Source organism: Diadema antillarum, unplaced genomic scaffold (genome assembly GCF_040938485.1).
Source record: "Diadema antillarum isolate AM-2024a unplaced genomic scaffold, OU_Dant_1.0 seq00002254_RagTag, whole genome shotgun sequence".
In the NCBI taxonomy this organism is placed as follows: Eukaryota; Metazoa; Echinodermata; class Echinoidea; order Diadematoida; family Diadematidae; genus Diadema; species Diadema antillarum.
In genome coordinates, this window is record NW_027272883.1 from 104,547 (window position 1) to 116,592 (window position 12,046).

A 12,046-nucleotide genomic window follows, 5' to 3' on the forward strand; every position below is an offset into this window, starting at 1 on the left:
AGAGTAGAATATGGCAATCACGAACTGCCTGTAAATTGTCTGAAATAGGGTCGAGTTTTCCCTGAGACCGAGTTAGTCTGGATCCTTCTGGAATAAAAGTCGGTTTTCCGACTTTTATTATTTTTCTCAAAATACTCCAAAACGACTCATCATCCCGGCAAATCGCGTCAGCCATGTAAGTTTCTTTGATGTAGACTCTTTCGATATATTGCAAGCAAATATGAAATGGTGCTAGACGGGTTCTCACCTTACCAAAAACAAAACTATGTTTTCACTTTAACACAGGACCTAATTCGTGCATGGTTTGGAAAAGTTGCGCTAACTCTGCATTTTTGATGGTTAAATTCTGGATTTTAGATGGATTTTTGGAGTTGACTCAGGCACTTTCCTGTCGTGAACGACTGTGCAAGTAGTAGTATGGTAGGTGTGCAACACACTGACCGGGTCTATAACGACCGACCGCGTATTATAATGGCATTGCGCGTACAGAAAGAAAATGTACGCATGGGACTACACGCAACGGTGTTCGATTCTTCACTGGGCTACGCTACCGAGTAAAATGTGGCGAAAACAACTAGTATTCCCTCTAAATTACCGAAATTTAGCAAAATCGAATAAGGTTTTAACCGTGTAACTACATATAACTAGGCCTACCTTTGCTGACTCGTTGTTAGATGTAGAGTATCCTTCCGTAATAAATTTGACGATTTTGACCGCAAAATTGTCACCGCCGCTTGTACGATCGTGCACACACGTTACGCATACACGTACACATGACATAAACATTTTGTCGCCCGCTACGACCGTACGAGTTGATGCAGGAGAAACGAGAAATGAATGTGAAAAAACAAACCGACTCATCTAATTTATTTCAATTACGATGAAAAGTTTCCTAATGAAACTCAAGTCAAATTCATCAAACAGTCCTTCAAAAGTAATATTGAAGGATTCAAAATATATTCAAATATTATTGGGGAAAAAATGACGGCTAGAAAAAAACAGCGGCCTGTCGAAAAAACGCATTTAAGTGCCCTTTATACGTATTGTCAGGGTGGTCGGCTGAAATGAGCAGGGCAACTGAGTGCGGAAAAAATGACACCCCACGCGTTCGAAGCCGCCATCTAAAAACGCGTACCTCAGATCGCATTTTCAGTGTGCGCTTGTGAATCCGGAGTATTTTCTCCACACGTGAGTAAATTTTCAGGCAAATTGTGAGATTTTTCATGTTTCTATTGATAGAAAAACGTTAGGTGTCCGGTATAATGAACACCCAACCACGTAGGCCTACACAGGTTCTACAGTAGAACCTCAGTGCCACTGGACTACACATTGCCCGTCGATGCCGATGGTATTTTGCAGAACTCCAAATAGGGATGTTCTAGATGTCTACTCTAAATCATCTGAATATCCCTCGTACAGTTCTATTCACCTTGGCCTGCAGACTCGGTGAAACAAAACAGCACTGGGGATAATTCATACAAATTACAATAAAATTTAATGGCCATTTCATTTGTCGTTCTACAATACAATCCAGATCACCTGCCAGTAGAAAAAGAGTGTGATTACATTTACAGTGATGATGAGCATGAGCATTATTACCCCATTGGTATAAAAATAGAAAACTAGAACTCTATTATCAATCAACAATGAATTAGAGTTCTAAACTAGCTAGCACATTATTAACTACTAGTCTAGTATGTTACAGCAGCAGGACAATTGATTGTGTCGCGAACCATTCAGGGGCTAGCATGTCTTGTAGGGCATCACACACAAGCTTCAGAATCAGAGAATCACACACAGGCCGGCACAGCCTATTCCTAGCTACACGTGACATGGTGACACCATAGGAAATCAGTCTCCACATTGCTAAGCATACCTTTGGAGTAGTAATGTATTCCATAACGGAATTAGTTCGATTGCTCCTCCTTCTCGGCATTAGCTTAACAACATGAGAAGTCGTATGCTTTCTTTCCTGTCCCGCCGCCGGTCATGTACAGACGATGGGGTAATGAATCACTCGCACACTCAGTCGTAGGTCGGACTCACAAGCTTGATGCTCTAGCTGCTGCCTGTCCTGCTGACGATCTCAGTCCGTGCACTGTGCAGTGTCGCTGTACCGGTACCAGCGAGACGTTGTCAGCAAGATTCCCAGACGGATCCTGATCAGACCACTAATTGACATGAGTTGTCAAAAGAATCCGAAAAAACAAACAGTACAAAAAGCCGACCTCTTACTTTCTCGGAATCTGTGCATATCACCTGTCCCGAATAGTCCAATTATGCGAATATTTGGATCCTATCCACCATTATACAGCACACATATAAACTCGTATCCTCCGTCGCGCGACTCGCTCGACCTCTCCGCGATATACTGTATCGTGTATACTTGTACATTCACGCTGCTGTACTGTGTACGCGCATAGTGTACTGTACGCTCGCGCGCGAACCCATGATCGATCATCCCTCTTCTAATGTGCACGCGTTTCCACGTACGCCTCTCACCTGACGCGTACGCTTGTAGAAACAAAAACAGATGAAGAAAAGAACAAAACCCCCTCAAAACAGAGAGGGGGACCTCCCTGCCCAAAAGAAGGGCATTTCTCACCAGTACACGCCCACCAGTTCAGCAGTGCATCCAGAATTATCTTTCCCTTCCATAACCATTCCCCCAGATACATGTACCTTTATTCTGCACTATAGTGCCTGTATACCCCATCCAGGGCAGTTGTAACTAAATAGGCCTATAATGTCTCATTGCCAGTCAAAATTCCATTTCAAGCTCATTGTTTCTCACTTTACTGTCTGTTATAGGAAATAATATTACCATGACGAAATAACGTCATGATATCACCTTCTTCTTCTTTTGTTGACTTCCTCCAGTCCTGGAGAACTGCGTTATCTTCGCAGAAACACTGATTGTCATATAATAGGTCCTAATAATGTGGTCAGGGTTCAAGCCAGAGACAACAGACAAGAATCAACACAGTCGCCAAAACAAAGTGAGCAAAGAGCAGGATCAAGGGAGAGATGAGGAAGACAAAATCAAAGCAACAAATCAAGCAGCAGGTATGAAGAGTTTACAATGTCAGTGATATGAGCGAATCACATGCACATCAGCAAGGAAGCGAAAGGAGTTGATGTGGAGAAATGCAGATTCTTCCTGAGAAATATTGGGGTCACTTGTTCCGATGACTATTACTATAGGCTGGCATCATCACCCAGCAGTTCTAATCCTGGAAAGAGTTATACACAGACCATTGTATATATATTTCCTAAATATCATTCATTGATTTAAGCCTACTTGTCCCTAACCAATTTGGTTTTAGATAAAAACACCCTGCCTCGTTATTGAATAAGGTGACAGAATATGTTTTGAAACACAAAGAACATATGGTTGGAGATTTTATGGATTTATGAAAGGCATATATTTTTGATACAATCGATCATGACATTTTGATCAGAGTATACTGATGAGACATGGTGTCCGTGGTATAGCTTTATCTTGGGTTAATTATTTTATCCAACAGAAAACAAAGTGTAACATTTCACTCTTCAGAATCCTTTAAATCTAATATTTATATGTGGTATCCCTCAAGGATCCATATCGGGTCCCTTGCTTTATAAAAACAAAACTTTCTAACAGTTTAAATTCACCTTCTCGTCTTAGTCTTATACTCTTTGCAGACGGTACAAACGTTTTTGGTTTTTTTTTTTTAAATTCCCACAAAATATTTGTAACTCTTATCATCACACATAAGCATTGATAAGCTAGATTCTGAGATATATAAAGTGTGCTGGTATAGTGATAAGTTATCCTTAATATTTCAAAAACAAATTTTGTAAGATTTAAGTTGAATAACCTTCACATGTCGATTATATTGATTACAGTAACTACGGTGTTGACGAACAGGCAATTTTTGAAAAGAGATCTACTAAATTCTTAGGCTTTGCTATAATTGATTCGAATTTGTCTTGGAATGATCACAGAAACAATGCTCATGCTTCGTTTTCTAGTGGCATCGGAATCTTATACCACCTGCATGAGAAACTTGATTTCTCCGAAGTCTTTGTCTATTCTTTGTAGTTCCCTTTTCATGATATCACGTGCTGTAACATTGTGCTATTATAGGAAATTGTGCTTCAACTAAAAACTAACTCAATATATTTCTTTTGAAAAAAATGAGTATAGTGCGGTTGAGTATATACGATCTCCCGGGTGATGTTCGTTATTCAGAAGGTTCGTTATTCCGGAGGTTCGTTAATCTGAAACACAGAAATTCCCTATACCTGGAGGTTCGTTAATCCGAAAAAGAAAAAGGGTTCGTTTATCCGAAGATTTGTGGCGTTATTCCAAAGGTTCGTTATTCTGAAGGTTCGTTAATCCGAAAAATAGGGTTCGCTATTCCGAAGGCTCGTTTATTCGAAAATGAAAAAGGGTTCGTTATTCCGAAAGTTCGTTAATCCGAAAATGAAATAGGGTTCGCTATTCCCAAGGTTCGTTGATCCGAAGTAAAATAGGGTCCGTAACGAACCTTCGGAATAACGAGCTTTGCTTCATTTTCTGATTAACGAACCTTCGGAATAACGAACCTTATTTCGGATTAATATGTATACCTTCGGAATAACAAACCTCATCACATTTTCGGATTAACGAATCTTCGGAATAACCAATCTTCGGAATAACGAACCTTCGGAATAACGAATCTTCGGAATAACGAACCTTCGGAATAACGAACCTTCGGACTAAAGAACGAGCTGTAACCCGATCTCCCAATTTCCCTCTGACCCACAGTTTTCTCAAATAAATACATTTGAAACTACTAATATTCGCACTTTTCAAACTGCAATTTTTATGCATGATATACACGTTCGATCAACTTCCCTCGGTGTTCAATGACTCTTTTAATCCCTAATTCCAATACGCTCAACAAGCTAGCTTTTTAGTAGCTTCCTTCATAATTATTTCTGAAGCATTTGTAGCACCGAAAATTTTAGGGTGGGGGAGGATCGGTTAATTTATTGAATTAATTATCAAACCGATGTAGTATTAATACGCAGCGGAAGTCTTTGACATTATTATTAATAAGGAATGAAAAGTTGTTCGATTCAACTTGTCCCTAAAGAGGAAATGTAGAAATATACCCCACCTTTCGGCCTACTGATAACTGGAATTACACACCAATGTCAGACTATACAATACTCACAATTACAGTCATGATATATCACATCACTAACCAGACTCATTCACTACACACAATCATTCATACTTTACTCAGTAGTAATCATCACACCAAACATCCTCATGTACATTTGACACTGCCTATACAATACTAGGAGGCATTGTTTAAAGGAATAATATCCTTTATTCCGTGTTAACTAACAATCAACGTATATACATTATTTTACAAATAGGGAGTATGAACTCCAGATGCTTCTAGTCCCACATGGTACGTGTGTAGTAAGCATTTATAACCGAAGTTACATTTAAAACTATAAGTTCCACTACTACATATCAAATTACAATACAACAGACTAAAGCCTAACACAAGGGATTGTGCCACTAAGGCATGAGGGTCTCAATGATTTATGTTTTCGAGTTCATCGTATGGGTTGTCTGGATGTGGATGGCTGTAATGGGTAAAAAATAATATCTTAACAGCAATCTGGCATCAACTCCTCTCCTCTCAAAAGTTAATTCAAATATGGAGAGAGCGTTTATAATCAATCAATATATTAAATATTTGACTACTAATTAACTGAAATATCATTTGTCAAAAATCATTGCTTAGAACTAAGGGTTAATAATAATTTTGTTCCCATTTAAACGCATGCACAGACAAAGAGGCTACTTATGCAATCATTGTCTTGTAGGGCTTTTCATTATGACATTCAAGCTCTGACCCTGTGACATTGATGCGTCAGATAGAAGAGCTTGTGTCTATCTGATTGACCAGACAATGTCACTATTTGGGCTTATATATGATTATTTTAAAATGCATCAAATACAAAATCTATTTCGGAAGTTATGCAATTTGGGCAAATTTGGAATAAAATGCTCCACGCAGCTGCATAGCCATAAACTCAACAATGTGCATTTCATATCCACTTAACAAGATGTGGGTGTTAGTCACAAACATAAAGTTTAATTCATAGTATCATTTTACTAATCTGCAAGATATGACACCACATGGTGCTCTGGAATAATTAAGTTGCAAGTGGTATTTAAATCCATTTATATCTCACTAAGTTAATGCCATCCACAAATATGAATCAAATATGTTGAAAATATAATATACAATAGTTCAAAATAACTGTAGAAATGATGTATTTGCTTACCTGTAATGGGTAAAAAATAATATCTTAACAGCAATCTGGCATCAACTCCTCTCCTCTCAAAAGTTAATTCAAATATGGAGGATGAGAGTAGTTCCAAGATGCTGGGAAGGGGGCAGACCCTACCATTTCTCCTGCTAGAAGGTAAAACTGCCTGAGAATATGGCTAAATACCAGGTCATGATAAGCAAAATACACAATAATAAGTTACATATCAAAATTCATTGAGTAACCCTCTTTGACACAATATTAACAAAGTGATATATTATCACTAGAAATAGTTGGATTAATTACAAAACAAAAACTTTCACACCTAAATAACATGGACCAGTCTGCATATATTAAAACGACAAGTCAGAGAGTGACCTTCCATTCCTCAAGATTCATCGTCCTTGCGGACTCTCGAGAACAGGATGAGTTATTGTTTCTGGCTACTGTACTCCACTCCATGAATGGAGGACTAGTACTATGTGCTTTATGTGAGCAGGGGTGCCTGTGTGTTGGACTTTGGTTACAAAGTATTAAGGCACATAAACTCTTGTGATATGCAAGGCATTGACTTTAGACTTCTCTTTTAGTTTGTTGGTTACTGTATTATAGAGAATCTTGGCCTGCTCAAAACTAGTGTAAAGCATATGCTTAATGCATAATATCAATAGCACAGAATCATAACCATCAAAACAGTAGTATACATAACATAGCCAGTACTTGTGGCTGAAATGACATCCATCATACATTTAAAAATATGATGCGACTATAGTATAGCCTATAGCCAGTATGACTATAACTAGTCTATGACAAATAAAACTATAATGTAGCCTATAAAGAAGGGCTACATACTCTTCCCCCCTTAAAAGAAGGAAGGATCAGGAAGCAATATAGGACTCTTGCGCTCCACAATAGAGCCATGTGGATCATGTGAACCAATGGTGGTTCACAGAACGTGCAGCCCAGTTTGCACGAACGCTGACATAATAATAGCGAAATAATGAAGACGGATCAAACATTTTAATGATGAGTATTAAGAGTCATCATTTCAATGTGCAAGGCAGGAGCAGTCCAAATCTCGAAACACCCTGCAGACTTTCTTCAATGACAGGAACGCTTTGCAAAGAGTTCGAAGTTCATCTTGAGAAGACATGCGTCCAAGATTGTCGAGGTTCTATCCAGCTGCAGTCAAACCACGTTTGTAGCTAAGCTTTTTATAAAGTCTCAGCTCAGTACAGATCGATAAACATGGTCCTTATAAGTTGGTCCATTATGATCACAGTCCACCATGGCAGGAATCTCTCAGCACGTTGTATAGCTTTACTGCTTTGACGGGGTCACTCTAGTCCTGACGTGTAGAGTCAAATGCAAATTCACAGAGAAGCATACATTGTGTTCTGTTCAAGTATTCCTGTTCTACTATTCTGCACTTTCGGCTCTGCATGCAGTCACATCATGCCGCAATTGAGTTCATTCTCTCGATGAAAGTCCTGAAGCCTTTCATCTGGACTCCTAAAGCCCTCCATCTGGACTGCACGATGATGCTGACCTGGCCAGGAGTTTGCGGGGAGCCTCGTTCAGTTTGTGTAGTGACTGCCGATAGACCTCCATCCCAACACTTATCATGAGAACCCTCAACCTCTAGACACATTCTAACACGTGCAAATCCTTATACTTTAGGATATTAAATCATTCTTCTTGAGCACATAGATTTATTTGTAATCTGAGTTCTCCTAAATTCAACAGGTTATATGCCCTAGAGCCTCCTGTATCTACATTTAAAAATAATGCCTCCTACATTTTCAACACAAAACATAATCATTAGATCTGTACAGTTATTAACATACATGCACATCTGTGCATTTATTAATCATAAGAGATTCTCCATAAAGGCACGCATCTGTTGGACTAGTGCCAATTTAAAGTCAGCATTATACTGTTCACCAGGGTGACTATAAGCAAGTTTATTAGGTCCTATACCTTTGCTACTTCTTGCAGACCGTCTTAGAGGTACATTAGTCTCCAATGGGGCAGATTGTTTGCTGCACATGGGATCAATTTGATTTTCAAGATGGTCATTTTGGGTGTCAACACTACATTCGGGAGTTGAGTCGGCCGAAGAGTCAGTTGGTGGGTCTTTGTCAGTGTCGTTCGAGAGAAAGTCAGTCCCACATGTTATGGCGTTCCGTTGGCTGTCAGTTTCACATGTTTTACCATTATCATCCTGAGGAATATCATTTGACGAATTCATCGGCTCATCTGAAGGGATATGATCACTTGGGGTTTCACAAGTCTGACTCGTCCTGTCATTTGGTGGGTTGTGAGTCTCAGTTATTGGGTCAGCTGGGGGGTCTATGTTGTCATTGGGTGCATTAGTCAAGTCTTCATCACTCATTTGGGGGTCATTCACATTTTGGGAGTCTTGTTTTTGATTGCAAGGTGGTGTGTCATTCCCACCATTATAGTTTGAAACAAAGAGTATGTCTCTCTCATCCTCGTCCTCACTCTCGGACTCTCCCGTGTTGGGAGGAGCATTAGGTGTGTGTCTTGTCACCTTCCTCTTGGGGCGTGGAACCTTTTCCGGGCCCTTTTGTGTTTGTGGTGGAGTAGCATTGGGTTTTGTGTACGGTAACAATAGGTTACGGTGCAATACTCTTGGTTCGTCATCACTACCCTCCTTTTTCACTCGGTATATGGAGGAATCGTTAATTCGCTCTACTACGACATACACATCGTCACCCCAGCGGTTAGCAAGTTTGTGCTTTCCCCGTAGGTGCACGTTCTTGACCAAGACAGTGTCTCCCTCTGTCAGAACAGGGGCTTTGGCGCTTTGGTCATATTGCTTCTTGTTGGTTTGTGCACGCTTTGCCATGTTGTTTGATGCCATTTCATATGCTTCACGAAGACGATCTCTCAGATCGTGTATGTAGGTGGTCTTGTCCTTGACTGTTGACCACTGAGGATCTATGCCTAAAGCCAAGTCAACTGGGAGACGTGCATTCCTTCCAAACATCAGGAAGTATGGGGAGAAATGGGTACTGTCATGCTCGCAAACATTGTAGGCATGAACAACGGTACTCACATGTCTTCTCCACTCTGACTTGGCCTTGTCTTCAAGGCAGCCCAGCATGTCCAGCAACACACGATTGAAACGTTCGACCGGATTGGCTTGGGGATGGTAAGGAGTGGTCCTGATCTTCTGCACTCCGGCCATGGTACACAACTCCTTTATCAAACGAGAGTTGAAATCTTGTGCCTGGTCAGTGAGTATCTTGGCTGGCCACCCATAGTGAACTATGAAGTTGTCCCACAGTGCTTTAGCTACTGTACTACTCCGTTGGTCCTTAGTGGGGACGGCGACTGCATATTTGCTGAAATGGTCCGTCATCACCAAGACATTCTCTATACCCCCATTGTCAGGCTCTATGGAGAGGAAATCAATACACAGGAGTTCCAGTGGTTGTGTGGTGACAATGGAATCCATTTCAGCCTTCTCCTGTTTGGACTTCCTCTTGATGCAGCGGTCACAGCGGTCAATCCAACTCTTTATGGTAAATGCCATAAAGGGGAAATAGAACCGCGCTCGAGCAAGTGAAACGCACTTGTCAAAGCCAAGGTGACCACACTCATCATGAATACCTATCATGGCCTGTTCGAGAAAATTCTGCGGAAGGACCAACTGGCGCCTCATATCTCCAGACACAGGGTCCTTAGCCTGGCGATATAGGACCCCATTATGAATGACCAGTCGGTTCAATTCACGATACAGTACCTTCAACCTAGGATTTGCTCCTTTCCTGTCCATAGGTGATGGCCGTGAGTTGGTTTCGATACAGTTCCTTACCAACGCGATGTCTGGGTCCAAACTTTGATGATGCTGCCATTCGGCATCAGTCACTCCAGGGAGAGAAGGATTTCCTTCTATAGACTCAACATAAGGGCCTGGCAAAGATGCCGGCTGCATGGCGAGATTTGCAGCCATGATCAGTGGGGGAGCAGAGGGAACCTGTGCCTCGAGAATGGCGGTCACCTCATCACTGGAAGCCTCTTTTACACGTGAAGCAAGAAACTCAACCTGAGCGTTTACCTCGTCCTTGACCTGGTCTCCATCCGGTTCCAGGTCTGGACGTCTACTCAGGGAGTCCGCATCGCTCAGATTCTTACCAGGGCAGTACCTGATTTCAAAGTCATACACTGACAGATTAGCCACCCATCTCTGCCCTGTAGCATCAAGCTTAGCGGATGTCATCACGTAAGTGAGAGGGTTGTTGTCGGTTATAACAACAAACCGGGTGCCGCACAGGTAATCAGAGAACTTCTCTGTTACTGCCCACTTGAGGCACAGGAATTCTCGCTTCCAGGCACAGTAATTTCTTTCAGACTGGTTTAGACCGCGAGAGGCAAAAGATATGACCCGTTTCTCACCATCTTGCTCTTGGTAGAGCACAGCTCCAAGCCCATAGCCTGAGGCATCACAGTGGAGCTCAAAGGGTTGGGCCAGATTAGCAAAACCTAGTACAGGTGCTGATGTGAGCATCCTCTTCAATTCGAGGAATGCGTCTTCACAACGGTCTGTCCACTTTTCCTTGAATGGCTCCAACTGTGCCTTTCTCACCTTTGAGCGCTCAGCTGGTGAGCTTGTGCTCTTGCGGGGCATGCACAGTCCCACAAGTAGGTCTGTCAATGGTTTGCAGATTTTGCTGAAATTCTTGCAGAACCTTCGGTAGTACCCGCAGAAACCAAGCCACTGCCTCAATTGCATGACATTAGTAGGTCTGGGCCAGTCAATGACCTCCTTGATCTTGGAGGGGCAGGGACGAATACCCTTTCCACTGACTTCATGACCAAGGTGTGAGATGGTGGTGTACAAGAAATGGCACTTTTCCTTCTCGAGTTTAAGCCCGGAATCTCTAACTCTTGTGAGAACCTTGATTGTACGCTCAATACACTCTTCTCGTGTAGCCGCGTGGATGACAATGTCGTCAATGTATGCTACTGCCTCTCTCAGGGAGCAGTCACCAAGGCATCGTTCAACAACCCTTTGCATTTGAGCTGGGCTGGACTTCAGGCCTTGAGGCATGCGCTCAAATTCATACAAACCGAAAGGAGTACTAAAAGCACTATACTTCTTGTCCTCTTCCCTCAATGGAACTTGGAAGAATGCACCCTTGAGATCAACGACGGTAAAGAAGTTTGATCCGTGCAATGAGTTGAACAATTCTTCGATTTTGGGAATGTTGTAGGCATCTGGGACAACTCGGCGGTTTGGCTGTCGGTAGTCCACCGTCATCCGTAGCTTCCCTGACTTTTTCCTAACAAGGCATATGGGAGAGCTGTAAGCACTCTCTGAGTGGCGGATGAGTCTGGCATCGAGCAACTCCTGGAAAAGCTGACGGGCCTCCTCATACATGCTTTGAGGAATTGGCCGTGCCCGAGAGTTCCAAGGGGTCTTATCAGTGAGTTTAATGCTGTGCTCTACTCCGATGGCACAACCATAGTCTAAGTCATTTTTGGCAAAGAGACCATCCAGTTTGTCCAATTCGGTCCGAAGAAAAGCAACAGACCCTTCTGGAGTATCTGGAGCAAAGTCGTAGTCTCCTGATTCTGAGCTGGAAGTGTCAACTTCCTGTGGTGGGGGGAACTGACACGAAATAGGATGGTAGGGGACCGGTGGCACCTACATCTACCTGGACTGTGTCATTCACCAACTCCTTCATGTTCTCAC

At 41.9% G+C, this 12,046-nt stretch overlaps 1 protein-coding gene across 1 annotated transcript in view; it reads right to left on the bottom strand.

The window, feature by feature from the left end:
- Positions 1-2,090, bottom strand: part of LOC139714368 (phosphatidylinositol-3,5-bisphosphate 3-phosphatase MTMR8-like) — a 33,328-nt gene extending 31,238 nt beyond the window's left edge. The window contains exon 1 of the mRNA XM_071626075.1: positions 1,877-2,090. Coding sequence (XP_071482176.1) covers positions 1,877-1,936 — 60 coding nt within the window. The 5' untranslated portion in view covers positions 1,937-2,090. The remainder of the gene's footprint in view (positions 1-1,876) is intronic.
- Between the last annotated feature and the right edge of the window lie 9,956 nt (positions 2,091-12,046).